General features: G+C 35.0%; 2 protein-coding genes across 2 annotated transcripts; both read left to right on the top strand.

Annotated features, from left to right (window-relative positions):
- The first annotated feature begins 2,842 nt into the window (after positions 1-2,842).
- Positions 2,843-3,913, top strand: LOC111992244 (ethylene-responsive transcription factor LEP). Its single transcript, XM_024024142.2, has one exon. The coding sequence runs from the start codon at positions 2,968-2,970 to the stop codon at positions 3,796-3,798; it is 831 nt and encodes a 276-aa protein (XP_023879910.2). The 5' UTR covers positions 2,843-2,967; the 3' UTR covers positions 3,799-3,913.
- On the top strand, positions 3,874-4,860 carry LOC136061102 (ethylene-responsive transcription factor LEP-like). The gene is made up of 2 exons (XM_065775970.1): positions 3,874-3,890; positions 3,944-4,860. The coding sequence occupies exons 1-2, from the start codon at positions 3,874-3,876 to the stop codon at positions 4,611-4,613; spliced, it is 687 nt and encodes a 228-aa protein (XP_065632042.1). The 3' UTR covers positions 4,614-4,860.
- The last annotated feature ends 14,118 nt before the right edge of the window (positions 4,861-18,978 follow it).

Here is an 18,978-nt window from a genome sequence, read left to right as displayed (position 1 = left end):
TGTGAGATTCTAAAAATTAAAGTAGTTGCTTTTCATCCCTAAAATATTTAATTAATCGATTTTGTTCATAAAATACTTAAAGTGATTGCTTTTAGTCATTTTGGAGTGATGACATATTAGTTTATAATTTGGTATGTAATCTAGGAAACTAAAAGTTATGATTTTAAATATTATGGACTAAAATGTCACATGAGCTAAACTTTAGAGGAATACACTATAGTTATAATTAAAATCCTCTGAAGTTCTTAGAATAATTTCATTGTAAAGTTCGTAAAATCTTACCCATTCCTTGGGAAATGAGCTGATTAGATTTTATCATATCATTAATATCTTTAAAAAAATGTTGATCACCATTATAATGTCTATTTAACCAATGAATCTTCTTCTCTAAATTATGGAACTTCCATGAGGGAACATGTATTGAGTGTTAAATTCATTAATCTATATATATATATATATATATTCATACTAATTAAGATGTCAAAATTTCATCCAATAGCGGAGCTAGGATTTTGTTGTAGGAAACAAATGGTAGTAATAAAGAATATCAACTTGATCGAAACGATTTATGAAAAAAAAAAAACTAAAAAAGAAAAAAAAACTTAATTCAAATGAAATTAAGTCCCGATTGATGGGTTAGGTTATATGAATCTCTTTTTCAACTAATTGAGATTGACTATTCTAATAGAGTTAAAAATAAAGTTCTTTCAAATTAGTTTGATTTTTTTTTTTTTTTCACATGAGAGTGTCTATTTATTTTCTTCATATAAGTAACTGTCAATAAGGTAAGCATTGATGGTTGTATAAGAGATTTGAAGCTCAATTTTCACTTACACCAAAAACTGATTAGTGTCTTGGTCTGATGATAAAGAGTTATCATCAAGAACGGACACCATAGGTTAAAACTCTCTAAAAAAAAATTAAGTATTAATGGCTTATTTTTTTTATTTTTTGAGAAACAAAACCAAGCTTTTTTTTTTTTTTTTTGATATTGATAAACATTTTTCCATTATGTGTGGAATTTTTTTTTTATAGATAATTTCAACCTATGACGTTTGCTTCTAATGATAAAGAGCTATCATTAGCTCAAGACGTCAATTAACTTTTAAAATAGGCAGGTATTAAATCTTATATCTATTATTTAATTATCAGAGACTTTATCAATTATGCTAACTGGAACTCACCATTATGCGTGGAATTAATTTAAAGAAAGGTAGCTAGCTAGGATCAACTAATGAATGACCCTTTGCATGCGTGAGACTTAACGGGACCGCATTAAAGTACATGTTTGATGGGTCCAAATCATCATACCAAGCAACATGGAAAATAAACGTTAAAACTACACTAAATTAGTGTTTTAGCCCATATTATTGGGTTCTAGTTAATTTAATTAGTAAAAAAATTTGTCATCATATAAAAGAAATTTGGAATTCAAACTTTGCTTATACTAAAACCGAATGGACGTCATAAGTTAAAATTCTACTATTAAAAAAAAAAAAAAACATCACTTGAGAATAAAAAACTACACTAGGTTGCTTCTTACCAATAAATACATACATTGCTGCAGCCTTATCTTATAGAAAGTCCATGTGATAAGTGGTAACATAGATGTATTGTAAGTTTGGTGTCGCTATCCAAAAAAAGGTAGCCTCTCAGTAACATTGTTCAGAGACATATTCCTTATTCCGTTAACTAATGTTTTTCCTTTTTTTTTTTAAGTCAAATTATATTCTAATATTTTATTTTCCAAAAAACATGCATTACAGCTGGTATTGATTATTTAATATTCTTTAACATGTATCCTTAAGACATTCATTAACAACTCCCTTGAATCTTTATTATATTTTAAATAGTGCCTAAATTCTTCTTTGACCATGATTATTATACAACACTTGGTAAGTAGATGGTTTACTTCCCCAATAATTTTGAGGGAACAAAGGTAGCTATTTGTGTGATTGTTGCGAGGATATTGCTGCGACGTATGTAGTGCCGTAACCAAGTCAAATATTAGAAGTTTAGGAATATTCATTTAATATTATTTTGAAAATGAATCAAGCTCGAGTAGTTAATCAACAAACTATATTACTTGTTTAAGATCCATTTTTTTTTTTTATTGAAAAAGTTCAAATTTACTCACAAACTACTTCATTGACTTGTTCTTTCCTCATATATAATAAATATTACGACTAAATTTTTTTACCCTTTCATTAGTTTATGATAATAATTAATAAATTAATTATATTTGAAATTATATTATTTGAGTTGATAATTAGATAGAATAATTTTTGTTTATAAACTTATAAAAAAAACTATATATAATTTTTAATTATTACGAAACAAACTATTTTTATTATCAATAAATTATAAATATTAATTTCATATGTCTTATGAACTAATTTATAAACATACAAGATCCAATATATATATTGCATCATATTCATGAGTTTGTTCATTAAGAAATTAATATGTTTGAATTTAACTTAAATAAGAGTCTAGCCAAAATTTAGACTTAAGCTTAATTCATTTGTTAAATAAACAAACATAAACAAATTCTTTTCCAAATCCAACCTAAACTGTTATAAATAATTCGATTTATTTACGGCCCTATACACACGGTTCACTCGTCTCCCATGTATCTGTACCTCCATGTTTGTTAAAGAGAGAAAATAATTGTAAAATATGGTGACTAGCAAACTATTGTTTTCTTTTTTTTGGTCACCGGCATTAAAGGTGAACATTCCAAATTCCTACATGGAATCACATGAAAAAGTGCTGGAAATACATGGGGATTAGATGATATATAAATGCGCAATCACTGTGAAAGAACAAGGTATAATTGGAGAGCTCTATTATTTAAACGACTCACATTAGTCACAGCAACCCCAGACAACGCCTCTAAATTAGCAAATTGAAGACAACACCTGGGAAGAGAAGGAGAAGTGTACTGTCATATCATATTATTCTATCATGAACTCATCCACAACAACAACTCCAAAGAGCAAAAAGAAGCAAACACAAACGCAAGAAACAACTACTTCAGGGAGGTTTCTTGGTGTTAGAAGAAGGCCATGGGGAAGATATGCAGCTGAGATTAGAGACCCTTCAACCAAAGAAAGGCATTGGCTTGGCACCTTTGACACCGCGGAAGAAGCTGCCTTGGCCTATGACAGAGCTGCTCGGTCCATGCGAGGCTCGCGAGCCCGCACCAACTTTGTCTATTCAGACATGCCACCAGGCTCTTCTGTCACCTCCATTGTCTCTCCTGATGAACCTCAACAAAACTTCTTTGATGTCCCTCCACCTAGTAGTACTCCCACTCAACCTGACCCAACGCCCCAAACCTTTTCAAATCAGGAAACCAACACCGAATTCTCTTATTCTTCAATGTCAGATATTGGAGGAGACCAATTCTGGGCTTCTTCTTCTAGTGTTTATTATCAACAACAACCAGCTCTCTTTGACTTTGACAATAATACTAGTTCTACTGCTTGTGTGTCCCATAACTATTCCAACCAAATGTGTGATCAGCTCCCTCCTTTTCCTTCTGACATTTCGGGAGGCATTGGCTCAAATATGAGTGTGGCAGATTCGAGTGAAGATATGGGACAGGCCGCTTGGAGTGACTCAACAAGTCTGACCACAGGGTTCGATCTAGAAGGGAACGGGTCATACTCATACATGGGCATGGGGTTCGATTCAAGTGAGTATGTGCATAGCCCACTTTTTAGCAGGATGCCACCAGTTTCAGATAATGTACCTGAGAGTTTTAATTTGGGGTCTTCTGCCTTTTTCTTCTGAACTGAAAAAAACTATTCCCAGGTTCTCTTTTTTTCTGAACTGAGAACTGAGAAAAACTTTTCCAAGTGTTTGCCAATGGTCCGAGTGGAACTGTTCCTTACTTCAGCTTCAGGTTTTTATTACTATTTTTTTTTTTTTTTTTTAGCACCTTTGACACCGCGGAAGAAGCTGCCTTGGCCTATGACAGAGCTGCTCGGTCCATGCGAGGCTCGCGAGCCCGCACCAACTTTGTCTATTCAGACATGCCACCAGGCTCTTCTGTCACCTCCATTGTCTCTCCTGATGAACCTCAACAAAACTTCTTTGATGTCCCTCCACCTAGTAGTACTCCCACTCAACCTGACCCAACGCCCCAAACCTTTTCAAATCAGGAAACCAACACCGAATTCTCTTATTCTTCAATGTCAGATATTGGAGGAGACCAATTCTGGGCTTCTTCTTCTAGTGTTTATTATCAACAACAACCAGCTCTCTTTGACTTTGACAATAATACTAGTTCTACTGCTTCTGTGTCCCATAACTATTCCAACCAAATGCGTGATCAGCTCCCTCCTTTTCCTTCTGACATTTCGGGAGACATTGGCTCAAATATGAGTGTGGCAGATTCGAGTGAAGATATGGGACAGGCCGCTTGGAGTGACTCAACAAGTCTGACCACAGGGTTCGATCTAGAAGGGAACGGGTCATACTCATACATGGGCATGGGGTTCGATTCAAGTGAGTATGTGCATAGCCCACTTTTTAGCAGGATGCCACCAGTTTCAGATAATGTACCTGAGAGTTTTAATTTGGGGTCTTCTGCCTTTTTCTTCTGAACTGAAAAAAACTATTCCCAGGTTCTCTTTTTTTCTGAACTGAGAACTGAGAAAAACTTTTCCAAGTGTTTGCCAATGGTCCGAGTGGAACTGTTCCTTACTTCAGCTTCAGGTTTTTATTACTATTTTTTTTTTTTTTTTCTCTTTCGGGTGTATTTGTTGCTGTAAGTTATGTTTTATAGCATTGTAATTGCAAACGGATGATTGTGCATTTCTTACCCATGAGTTTGGAGTTATATATATATATATATATTCTATTTTTGGAGGGAGAGAAAAAGTTTAATTCTGATCGTTTATATATCAAATGAGTTCCAGGACTCTTCTTTTTTTTTCTGGACTTCTGAGTTACACAAAGTAGATTTGTTTTCAACTTTCATAATTGATGTGGATTGGTTTGGAAGAGTCAAAGTTGAGCTTTTATTTGAAGCCTGTCGGAGAGCTTATGGTTTCTTAAGTACTTTAGTCAAGCCGTAGAGAGCAATAAGAACTAAGAGACCTAAGTTCAGTCCATTTAGTATCTTTCTCTTACTGCTTTCGCACTAGTAAAAACACACTGGGCCACTGGCCCAAGTTTAGGCATGAATTTGTTTGCATGCAAAAAGCCTTTATTTCTACTTCATAAACCCAAAATATACATTGGGCGAATCTCAGTTTGGATTAAAGCCCACTTTTTTTTTTTTTTTACAGGGAGTAGAGCCCACTTCATTCATATGTAGCATGGCCCTGGTTAAATAGGATAGTTTTAACTTTTAACTTTTTAAGTAATAAAAGAGTATTCTTTCTTTGTTTCTCTCTCTCTCTCTCTCTAATTATACTATTTAAATTTGATCTATTGTCATTTTGGTCATTTAAGTTTCATTTTTTTTTCTAGTTTAGTCTTCTAAGTTTGCATTTGTTACCACTGGTCCTTCCATCCATAACTTAAGATAACTATTAAAAAATAAAATTTTAAATTAAAAAAACAATAAATATTTTTCAAACAAATACAAAAATGCAAATTACACTCTTTAAGTTTGATCAATTGTCATTTTGGATCATTAAAGTTTCATTTTTTTTTTTTTGTCATTTTAGTCCTATAAATTTTCATTTGTTATCGTCAATAATCCTCCTTAATTTATTGGTAATTGGAAAATTAGTCATTGCAGTGAAAGAACATTTTCAAATTTGTTTTGCATTCATCCCAGCCCCCTTCTATGACATTCATGCTTTCTTCACTCTTAAATAGTAACTTATAAACACCCCAGCTATGGTATTTCCCTTCCTCAGGTTGCAAGAAGGCATTTCTATTTTCTTAGATACTCTATAGATCAAAACTTATGGCGTCTACTCACTAATAATCTCAATCTTAACGTACTCTTGTCACATACAAAATCTGTGAAGTAAACCAAATAAAACTCAAGTTTTGAAGCCCAGGGCCGGCCCAACAAATTTGGAAGCCTAAGGTGATATATTCAAATGAAGTATTTCTTTTTCTTTTTTGATGAACAAATGGAATATTTCTATTATCATTTAAATAATATTTAACTAGTATTTAATATCATAATTAAAAAAAAAAAACGTTCTTTTTTTTTCTTAATATGTAAAAATTTTACTACAAAAAACTTACATAGTAATGAACATTATGAATAATGACACTACAAGAAATTAATAAACATTTTTTCTTTTGTACTTTTGGATATAAAATAGAAATTCTACTCTACTCTAATCTAAGTGTAAATATTTGTGAAACTTTCTCCTGGAGACTTGAACCCCAACCCTTGCCACTAACACCCCACAAGCACATATTCTTGTGGAGTGATCATCGCACCAAGGGTGTGCAATGGTGATAATAAACAAATATTTGAATGAATGATGCTAGGGAGTAGGGATATTTTACATTTTACAAGGAGATTAAATTCTATAATGATGTAGTGTAAAACCCAAGTTTTACACCCACCAATCCTAACATGCCATATCATTTTATCACATATTAAAGAATAAGCACAACCACATCCAATAAATTCTAATACCCATTTGAAAAACTAACCAAATTGAGAGTTTATTAAGATGTTATTAGGTGTGGTAAGATATATTGAATTTTAAATAAAAATCTGATATCTTATTGGATATGTAAAATATGAATTTTACACCCCATCCTTATAAATTTTACAAGATGTATCACTAATCATAACATGTAATTTAAAAATGCATTTAATAGGTTGTTGAAGTCCACAAATTATATTAATTGTTACATCAATTTGTAAAGACTATGAAGTAAAATTTATAGTATTTCTAGTATTTTTCTATCTAAATTAATTCTTATGATTAGTGACACATATATTTGTAAGACATGTATTTAAAGTTGCCTTATCTCCAACGTTACTCAGTTATTTGGAACTTCTTATAAGTAAAGGAAAAATGTAAAACTAAACCTTTTTTTTTTCCTATATCTCCACAAATATATATATATATATATATATTTATATTTAATTATATTTATATTTAAAAATCAAATTTTGCCCCAAAATTTGGGGGCCTTGCTTTAGTGGGGGCCTTAGGCGATGGCCTAAATGGACTAGGCCTGGGGCCAGCCTTGTTGAAGCCAACATAAAACATACTGACTTAACCAATACCCCCACCACTTGGGAACTCTAAAAAAAAAACCCATTAATGGAAGAGAAGACAGCATGAAATCAAGACCTAATAGGTGGTAAGGGCCATCTGAGTTGTCAACCCCAACCAAGCTATCCTCCTCACGAGTATCGAGCCTTGGGGCAAAATAGAAAAGGCAACAATCTCAATGGCGCCCAATCAAACCAATCCAGAAAACTAGAGGGCATTATTTGTTGATCAGTAAAACATCTTGTTACGCCATCTAGTTCTCTACCTAGTTCCTAGGTCGGATTGCCCAATTCTATTGTTGTTGCTACTGTTGTTGTTGGTGGTGGTGGTGGTGGTGGTGGTGGTGGTGTTGTAGAGGGTTGCGATTGTTAAGGATTGGCTTTAGATTAGAATGTCGTGTCGCAAGCTGCAATATTCATTGAATTATGGGTTTTCATTTTTAAAAAATAATGTACATAATTTTTTTTATATTTAATGTACAAAAAAATTTAAATAATGTACACAATTCTGTAAATTTAATATACATAATTTTCCAAAAACAATGGTCTTGTAAAGGGTTGCAATTGTTAGGGATTGACTTTAGATTAAAATGTCACAGTGTTCTTTGAATTTTTCATTTTAAAAAATAATGAACACAATTTTATATATATATTTAATATACATAATTTTGCAATAAAAAAAAAAGAATATAAACAATTTTATATATTCTACATACACAAAATTTTAAAGAATTTATACTATTCTTTACATTTATTATATACAATTTTTCAAAGAATGTGTACATAATTATGTATATTCAACATATACAATTTTTTTGATGTATAACCATTTTTCTTCATAAATTATCGAGATTGTAAGGTCTCTATATTTAATATTAAAAACTTCAAAGAATTTACACAATTGTAGTTTTTAAACCTTCAAAAAAATGTATACAATTTTTTTAATGAATGCTCATAATTCTATATATTCAATGTACACAATTTTTATTATGTGGACAATTTTATTCACAAATTATTGAGAGTGTAAATGTTATACATTCAATATCCAAACCTTCAAAAGCATGTTCACAATTTTGTATACTTAATATACAAAAATTTTCAAAAATGTAATGTGTAGACAATTTTCTTTACAATTACTGAGGGTGTAAAGTCTATATCTCAAATATCTAAGTGTTAAAAAATGTTCACAATTCTATAAATTCAACATATACAATTTTTCAAAGCACTTACACAATTCCTTATATTAAATATACATAATTTTTAAAATAATATACACAACCATGTATATTAAATGGCACACAATTGTTTGATATGTGGACATTTTTCTTACCAAAATACTGAAAGTGAGATCTATAAATTTAATATCCAAATCTTCAAAAAATATACATAATTCTGTATATTTAAAGTACACAGCTTTTCAAATAATGTATTCAATTTTATATATTCAATGTATACAATTTATGATTTGTGGACATTTTTCTTCACAAATTACTAAGAGTGCAAGGTTTGTACATTCACTATTCAAACCTTCAAAGAATGTACAAAATTTTGCAAAGAATGTATATAATTTTGTATATTCAACATAAACAATTTTACACAATTTTGTATATTCAACGGTGGAGCCAGAGAATATGGCAACCCCGACCCATTTTATACTGAGCCCAAGGCCCATGCTTAGAAAGAAGGAATGTTCGAGAACGAACGAAGAAGGCCTAAATTGTCGAGGAACATCGCTGAGGACAATCCTGTCCTCAGTCAACCAAGATCATGGAAGGGAAAAGCGGTACGCCATCAAAGGCAGCCTCCCAAAGCATTCCAAAAAGGAGGACGAGTGCAATGGGCTAGCCATGGGAGCATGGTGGAGGAGCAATTCAAGGAGAAACTATCACCTCCACATTAAATGCCCACAACTAACGTTCTGGGCGCATTGATGAGGAAATGACTCATGAACAATATTACATCGGTTACCGCAACTCACAGAGCGCCAGAGAGGGCGTCTAATGGGACAGGCACTCAAGTATAGGCATGGATAATCAACAAGTGGAAAGTCAAGATCGTTTAAAGAGGACTATATAGTTGGAGAAACCCACCATAGAGAGAGGGGTGGTTGGAAAAAGGGAGAGAAAGCATTATGGCGATCTCAAGAACTCCTGTAACCATTGTCACCCAACATATATACAGGAGTAGAGCTCCTTAGGTTGTGCCGAGGACAAACTTCCTCTGATAAACTTAGCTCATTTCTATTTGATCAACATAAAAACCCATTTTAACTATTATCCCTCACTAAAGCCTAGCTCTTCGACCCACTCTCTACAAATTCATTGTATTGGGTTCATTGGGCCTAAATCCCATTCACTTTTGGGCTTAGTCCGAAAATTGAGACTCTACAATTGGCATCGTCTGTGGGGAAAGCTTGTGTGATAGTGAGTGGGTAGTTAAGATAGGATCGGGCCATCATCAGCCAGAGCCCCTGGGGAAAGCCATTATAGCGACCAGTTTACTATGCAAGTAAGACACTACATGAGGCACACACGGTTGTTGTCCTAACTCAGCTTTTGCTCAGGTCCATACTTCGAAATGCGAATTATACGGGGAGGATTCCTAATTGAAGGACAGTTTTAGGAGCTTCTGACACTAGGTACGTGCCTCGTACCTCTGTCCAGGGTCTGGTCCTTGCGAATCTGGAGGCCGAGTTCGCTGGACCTCCATTAGAGGAAGGGGCAGTAACACAGAGCGATTCAAGGAGGCTCCACGACGAGGCTAGTTCTGGAAAGTATATGTTGATATCTTCTAACCTACTAAAGTGGTTAAACGAAACCTTAGCTGTGACGGGTCCTTAAACCTCCTGCTTTGGGGGAATTAACACACACTGGCGATTATCTAAGTGTTGGACAGAACCAAGATCTTTCATGGCTCCTCGGACCACAAACCTATGGGGAAACTAATAACTTTTGACAATTATCTAAGTGTTAGACAGAACCAAGGTCTTGCATGGTCCTCGGACTCAAACTTGTGGGGAAACTAACAACCTTTGACAATTATCTAAGTGTTAGACAAAATCAAGGTCTTACATGGCTCCTTGGACCACAAACCTATGGGGAAATTAATGACTTTTAACAGTTATCCAAGTGTTAGACAGAACCAAGGTCCTGTACAGTCCTCGGACTCAAACCTATGGGGAAACTAACAACTTTTGACAATTATCTAAGTGTTGGACAGAACCAAGGTCTTGCATAGCTCCTCGAACCACAAACCTACGGGAAACTAAAAACTTTCGGCAAGCACCTAAAGGTTGAACAGAATCAGGGTGTCATATAGATCCTCGGACCACACGCTTCGGGAAAATTAACGCTATGACATCTCTTTACAAGTGCTTAAACAGAACCTAAGGCATGCCTAGATCCTCGGATCAGACACTTGGGGAAAACTAACGCCATGACGTCATTATAAATGCCGAACAGAGCCTTAATGCATGATGGTCCCCTTGGATGACTTACTTTAAATCCAACATCCTTTCGTGGTTGCACAGTTTGCGGTATAGAGCACATGGTTATGTTCCTGATTATTCCTACATAGTTAGCTTATTTAAGGTTAGCAGCCGGGTGCTATTGTCGGTTTTGTTAAAGTCAGGGTGACAACTTTTGTTACCGTCAACAACACCAGTTCCAAGTTTGGAGGGAAAAATAACAACACACACATTAAATAATTACTGTAGAGAAAAGAAAAAATTCATAAAGTAAAAAGTGCAGCCCTTTTTTTTATTAAATAAAGGAAAGGTACATCATACACCAAATGGCTTAGGCAGGCTTGTTTTAAAGCTAACTATAATAGGAGAGGCTGAAGCAGGCTTGTTTTAAGGCTAACTATAAAAAGAGAAAGCCCGTGGGAATGGTAGATTCGCAATCTTGTCCCAGTAGAAATCGAGCCAGTATGGGTGGTATTGGTGATGAGAAAGAAGAAGAGGCGGAAGCGCCTGATGGCCCCATCCTAAGATGTTCCCTTGATTCTCTCCCAGTTTCATGATAATTAAGCATTGGAGACAGCAGCACTCGGGCATCAACCATTCAGCAATCTTACAAACCTCAATCGATGTCCTACCATCAAGGTGAGACCCAAACTTTGTTGCACCGAAAGTCTGATGCAATCTACGCCTACTTCAGTTCTTGGCTAAAGGAGGAGGGTCTTCTTTCTTGCTTGGTTGAAAGGTAGGAACATCTTTGGCCTCTGCTTCATTTGCCTCAACTGCGTCGTCCAGGATCTGGGTAGCATTCTTGGTTCCTGAAAGGGGCTTGGCTTCCTTGCCCTTACCTTTATCCAGGGCCATCTCATTCCCTAGGCCTTGATCACGATCTTGGCAAGGTCCTTGGAAATGCCTGAAGAGTTGAGAACTTGAAGTTCCTATCGAAGGATTTGTAAATGTGAAAGAACGATTCTCCCAGAGTGCCTTATATAGAAGGTGAAATTTAGCGGAAATTAATCTGCACGGAATTCGAAGAAAGAGTTACAAGCAAAATAACTCCTACCCAAATTCTGAAGAAATCCTCAACAGTTAGATCTACGTCATTTCATAAAAGTATTAATGAGGGCGTGCTCCATATACCGAAGCGCCAAAAACGTGCCTTGGGCAGGTGAAGAGACTCAGGTGTTGATGAAAGACAAGACTTGACAAGCCATGACAAAGACCCCAGGACATTAAAATCCTCCTCTCGGTCCGATGATCCGAACAGCAGGATTTTGAGGGGCTATTGTGGGGCCAGAGAATTTGGCAACCCCGGCTCATTTTATACTGAGCCCAAGGCCCACATCGAGGAAGAAGGAATGTCTGAGGATGAACGAAGAAGGCGCAAATTGCCGAGGAACATCGTCGAGGACAATCCTATCCTCGGTCAACCAAGATCATGGAAGGGAAAAGCGGTACGCCATCAAAGGCAACCTCCTAGAGCATTCCAAAAAGAAGGACGAGTGCAATGGGCTAGCCATGGGAGCATGGTGGAAGAGCAATTCAAGGAGAAACTGTCACATCCGCATTAAATGCCCATAACAACGTTCTGGGTGCATTGATGAGGAAATGACTCCTGAACAGTGCTACCTCGGTTACCGCAACTCACAGAACGCCAGAAAGGACGTCTGATGGGACAGGCACTCAAGTATAGGCTTGGATAATCAACAAGTGAAAGGTCAAAATCGTTTAAAGATGACTATATAGTTGGAGAAACCCACCATGGAGAGGGGGGTGGCTTGAGAAAGGGAGAGAAAGCATTATGGCGATCTCAAGAACTCTTGTAACCATTGTCACCCAACATATATACAGGAGTAGAGCTCCTCAGGTTGTGCCGAGGACAAACTTCCTCTGATAAACTTAGCTCATTTCTGTTTGATCAATATAAAAACTCATTTTAACTGTTATCCCTCACTAAAGTTTAGCTCTTTGACCCACTCTCTACAAATTCATTGTATTGGGTTCATTGGGCCTAGATCCCATTCATTTTTGGGCTTAGTTTGAAAATCAAGACCCTACATCAATGTACACAAATTTTTAAAAATAAGATATTAAACATACATAATTTTTTGAATTGTAGACATTTTTCTTCACAAATTACTAAAAATATAAGATATGTACAATCAATATCCAAACCTTCAAAGAATATACAAATTCTGTATATTCGACGTACAAATTTTTTCAAAGAATGTACACAAATTTTTAATATTAATTTTACATCATTTTTTAAAGAATGTATTCAATTCTATGTATTCAAAACACACTATTTTTTTTTTTTTTTTTAAGAATGTGAAAATTTTTGTATATTTAATATGCACAATTTTTCAAAAAATGTACATAATTTTGTGTATTTAAAGTACATAATTTTATGATGTGTGGCAATTATTCTCCACAAATTACTAAGATTGTAAAGTATGTACATTAAATATCCAATTATTCAAAGAATTTATAGAATTTTGAATATTCAATGTATACAACATTTCCAAGAATTTACACAATTCTATATATTTAATGTACACAATTTTTTTTTTTAAATGTACATAATTTTTCAAAAAATGTAAAAAATTATTTATATTCAACATACATAATTTTTCAAAAAAAGTACAAAACTCTGTATATTCAATGTATACTGTTTTTACTACACACCTTTAGTGCAATGATCACGCCACAAGTATAATTGTTTGTAAGGTGTGAGGGACAAGGGCCAAGTTTCAAATTTCTAAGAGGGAGCTTCACACACATATACACTTAAATTAAGCTAGAGTAAAAATTCTATCATGTATCCAAAAAAAAATGTATCTGTTTTTTTCAAAAAATGTACACAATTATGTATATTTAATGAACACAGTTTTTTTTTAAAGAATTGACACAATTATGTATATTCAATGTACACTATTTTTCAAAAAAAAAAATGTACACAAGAGATAGAGATGAAATGATATGAGGATGTTTGGATGAACGTTTTTTATGCATTTTCTGCATGGGAAATAATTATTTGAATAGATGAAAAAATTAAAAAAAATTGAAAAAAAGAAAAAGAAAAAGAAAAGACAGGCACTTAAGAGAAAACAAAGGCTCACAACTCACATGAATTGAAGGTCTTCTGAATGCATATAAGATACGTTGAAGCTATTTATATCTATGCCAATAAATAAGTGCATAAAGTCATCCAAAAGGTTTTATGAGGCAGAAAGTATACTCAATGTATGTAACATTTTTGGATGGGATGTAGCTGTCCACCATGGACGAATTACCTCTTTCCTTTTTTTCTTTTTCTTTTTTTGATAAAACAAAGGATTTATTTATTAACTAAGGAGAACTATTACAAATATTGTCTAGTGGGCACTCGCGAGGAGTGCCTAGTTGCAAAATATCACACATATATTTTACATAAACAAAATTTGGACATTCATTATATTCTCTAACACTACATTGATGCTCATGTCCCCTCCTTGCTAGTTCATCTGCCACGCCATTTGCTTCATGAAAGACATGACGTGAAAGGACAGTCCATTCTTGGCTGAGCAGCATCCTGCAATCCAAAATCAAAACAAAAAGTTCTAGTGCCAAAACACCCTATGTTGTTAGCCAATTGAGTAGAATTTGAGAATCAATTTTTAGATATATATGTTTATACCCAAATTCCCGGGCCATTTTTAAACCATATCTAACAGCCCATATTTCTACAATATTATTTAAGGCAATGCCAATGTGAATTGAGAAACCTTTTATCCATCTTCCCTCACTATCTCTTAATACACCACCACCTTCTACTTTACCAGGATTATATTTAGAACTACCGTCTGTATTTAAAGTAACAAAAGGGGGTTGTGGAGGATGCCAATATATTATTTTAGTGACTTTTGTACCTTTTGTTTTTCCATGATATGCAAAATGATAAAATTCTGTAGCTAAATGTAAAGTTTTATGCATAAGCTGGTTAAGTGTTTCAGAAGAAGAATTGAATATCCTATTATTTCTAGAAAGCCAAAGTTGCCAAATTCCATAGGCAAATAAAAAATTCCAAGGCATCATTTGATAAAATTTGGGAGATATATTTGTCAAATTTTCATGCAACCATTCTAACTATGATTTATGGAAAAAAGATATTTCTCGTTGTCCAGGAAGAGCAATCCATAATTCCTTTGCTCAAGGGTAGTCTCGAATGATATGTAAAGTACTTTCAAGATTTAGACATCGAAGACACTCAAGGCCAATACCTTGTTGGTGGTGAGCAATAAAAGAACATGTCAGTAATCTATTATGGGTGCATTTCCATATAAAAATTTGAATTTTTTGTGGACATGAGGTTTTCCAAATCCAATTCTATCTACTTTTATCAAATTGAATCCCTTCAGGTGTGTATATGAATTTGGATGCTTCTTTCATAGTGCACTGGCCATTACTATTTGGCCAAATCAATTTGTCTGGTTGGATATGATATTGTGCCAAAGGAATACCTCTAATAAGTTCCTTGATTTCATTAGGTAGTGGAATGGTTAATGATTCTAGATTCCATGCACCTACTTGATGCATGAATTCAATTTTAATTTCATCTTCTGAATGGGATAATGGGCCCTTAATATAATACCTGAGAGGTCCTCCAGGTATCCAATTATCATGCCATACATTTATAAGGTGTCCATCTCCTATTAACCATCTCATATCTTTAAATAGCCATTTAACACCTATCTCAAAAGCTTTCCAAACATGAGATGAATTTCTAGAGGAGTGGGTATCCATTAGGGTGTTATTTGGAAAAAACTTGGCTTTAAGGAGTTTGGCTCATAGAGAGTCTGGATTTGTCCATAAACGCCAAGCTTGATTCATAAGTAGAGCTAAGTTCCTATGTCTAGTGGTAACAATACCAAAACCTCCAACCTCTTTGGGTTTTGTGATCACTTCCCAAGATATGGTATGACAACTGCGGTGATGGGTAGAGTTTGCCCAAAAAAAACTACGATTTAACCTATCTATTTCTTTACAAGTTTTTTCAAGAAGTAAAGTAGTTTGCATGGAACAAATAGGTATTGTATTTGTTGTGGATTTAATCAACGTAACTCTCCCAGCTACAGATAAGTACCTAGTTTTCCAACCTTCAATCTTATTTCTAATTTTGTCAATAATAAATTGGTATGAACTCGCTTTTCTTCTAGATGTAAAAATGGGGGTACCTAAGTAAGTTCTTATTTGCTTTATAGTAGATACACTTAAAATACCATATATACAATCTTTATCCTGGCACCTAAGATTAGATGAAAAGAATAATTTGGATTTAGGTGTGCTAATCAATTGGCCTGAACAACTGCAAAATTTATCTAGAATGTCTTTAAGATGAAAGAAACAAGAACAAGTTGCTTTAGTGAATAAAAATATATCATCTGCAAAAAACAAATGAGATATTTTTATCTGTCCTCGAAACAAAATAGGGATAATTAAACGTTTTTAAGTAGCTTCTTCTAACATGATAGAGAGCCGTTCAAGGCATAAAATAAAAAGATAGGGAGATAAAGGGTCACCTTTTCAAGTTCCCCTAGAGGGAACAAATTCTAGGAGATTAACTCCATTCCACGTTCCACTAAATTTAGTTGAGCGAACCATATTTATAATAAGCTTGCCTAGATGATTCGGAATTTGAAAGAAACTCAGTGTATTTTCAATAAAATCTCATTCAAGTCTATCATAAGCTTTTTCAAGATCTAGTTTAATAGCTAAATATCCTCTAATACCTTTCCCTTTCTATAAAGTGCAAATAATTTCCTAAAGCATTATAGTAATTACCTCTTTTCTTCTTCATCTTTTTTGGTAAATAGGATACTATCATTAACTAAAAAACATAAAAAACAGAGCATTTACGCTTATACACAGTTTCAACAACATCAAGGTTGAGCAAAAGGGAAACATCAACAAGGGGGGAATGGAAAATTACAAAATCATGGGAAAGTAAGGCTCCTCTTCTAGCAAGGGCATTGGCACACTTATTTGTCTCTCTATAGCAGTGCTAAACTCTAGTTCTCAGGATTTTCTGAAAGCCTGTCTTGCAGTCAACCATAATAATATCATTGCTATTTGATCTACCTTTATCATTCTGCAGTAAGTCAACCACAAGCTTGGCATCAAGTTCAATTAAAACATTAGGCAAATTTAACTTAACACACAAGTTTGCCTATGATGATTGCAGATAATTCCACCTCCACCAGCTTTGCTTGGATTTCCCAATGAGGAGCCGTCTGAATTCAGCTTGAACTAATGTTCCGAAGGAGGCAGCCATCGAACCTACATAACTGTCAGAGAGTGTCGATGCCTTTCATTCACACCAAGAAAAGCAAACTCAGAGGCCTTAGAAACTGTTTCAACCATTAGTGGCTTTTGGTTGTGCTGATTCTTAAAGATAACTCTATTACACCTAAGCCAAAGGCACCAAACACCAAACGTGAAGAGAGTACTCCAAGGAATACCCACGGAGGATAGTTGATGGGAAGTACAGTTAACCTGCAGCCAAACCGTCAAATTTGCATCATAAAACAGATTTGACTGAATTGGAGGGGGAAAGGAATTCCAAAAAGCCCAAGCTTGGTGACAGTCTCTTAATATATGAATGATAAATTCTGCATCAGATTTGCATAAGAGGCAGCAAGGTGGGATATTTAGCCCTCTTGCATTCAGAACCTCTTTAGTTGGTATGCTTCGGTGAAAGCATTGCCATAGGAAGCATTTGATCTTAGGCAGTGTAGAAGTTTTCCAGATCCAATTACCATGAAAGGATCGCAATGGGAGTTGTTATGAGCCATACACACTAGCTTATAAGCTTCCTCAGGATCAAACTCCCCATTAGGAGAGGAAATCCAAGAGATTCTGTCCACCCCAGTCGTTGTCATGGGAATGGGAGTGGCTTTGATTTTCTAACTTAGGGAGAATGGAAGAACAAATGAGAGGCACCCCAAATTCCAGAAATTGTACAGAGTAATATCCCTAGGCAGAATAGCTTCCTCATTCCTCTGAAGAGGGCTTGCAATGAGGCTTCTAATAGGCCCATCACTCAACCATTTGTCATGCTAGAATGATAAGACACTATTTGTGCCTGCTATCCACTTAATGCCCTTCTTGAATATTGATTCGCCTTTTTTTAGTGCCATCCACATGGTTGAGCAAGATCTGAGTTTGAATGAGGATTGCCTACATCTTCTAGCATATTTATGAGCAAGAACTGTAGCCCAAGGTGAATCTTTCTCCTGATGAAATCGCTAGTTGATTTTGGCAAGTAAAGCCAAATTCTTTTCTTTAGCCGATTGAAGACCAAGGCCACCATCCTTCTTTGGTTTAGTGATTTTCTTCCAGCTGACTAGATGGAGCTTCTTTTTGTCATCTGTTGTACCCTAAATGAAGTTGCGGCACAGTCTATCAATACTTTGGGTAATCTTTGATAGGAGAGCAACACATTGCATGGAGTAATTTGGGATAGTGGATAAAGTAGCTTGTGTCAAAACAAGCCTCCTAGCAAAAGATAGGAGGCGAGCTTTCCATCCTACTAATTTGCCATGAACTCGCTCAATCACTGCCCCAAAATCTTAAGGAGTCGATGTGTGCTTTAAAGGAAAACAAAGATACTTTCCTAAGGACGGGGTGGAATGGAACTCTAATATATTGCATAGCTCCTCTCTACAACTATGAACCAAATTAGGGGAAAAAAATACCCGAGATTTCCCAACATCCACCTTTTGGCCAAAAAGCTCACAAAAAGTATCTAGCACATCTCTTACAGCCCGACAATTTTTAACATCAACTTTAGCGAATAGAACTAGATCATCTGCAAAGAACAGATGAGAAAAAGATATGCCGCCTCTATAGGCCGAGATTGGATCCCACAGTTTATCATCACATTTATCTGTTATGAGTGCCCCAAGGATTTCCATGCAAAAGGATGAAGAGATAATGGGAGATGGGGTCTCCTTGCCTAATACCCCTTGAAGGCTGAAAGGAGTCCTGAGCCTCGCCATTAAAACGGATCGAGATAGATGTGGATGAGACACAACTCATAATAAGGGAGATGAGATCGCTAAGGAACTTAAATAGAGTAAGAGTATCCTTAATAAAGCTCCACTTAAGACGATCGTAGGCTTTCTTCAAATCGATTTTAATAGCCATGACTCCTTCTCTACCTCTCTTTTTGGATATTGTGTGAATTAGTTCCTAAACAATGATAGCATTATCAACACCCTTCCTTTTAGGCACAAATGCTGCTTGTAGAGGCGAGACAAGGTAATCT

The sequence above is a fragment of the Quercus suber genome, unplaced genomic scaffold, assembly GCF_002906115.3.
Source record: "Quercus suber isolate HL8 unplaced genomic scaffold, Cork oak 2.0 scaffold_8, whole genome shotgun sequence".
NCBI classification, from domain to species: Eukaryota; Viridiplantae; Streptophyta; class Magnoliopsida; order Fagales; family Fagaceae; genus Quercus; species Quercus suber.
Note: the sequence above shows the minus strand (reverse complement) of the source record. Positions and strands in the feature narration are given on the sequence as shown.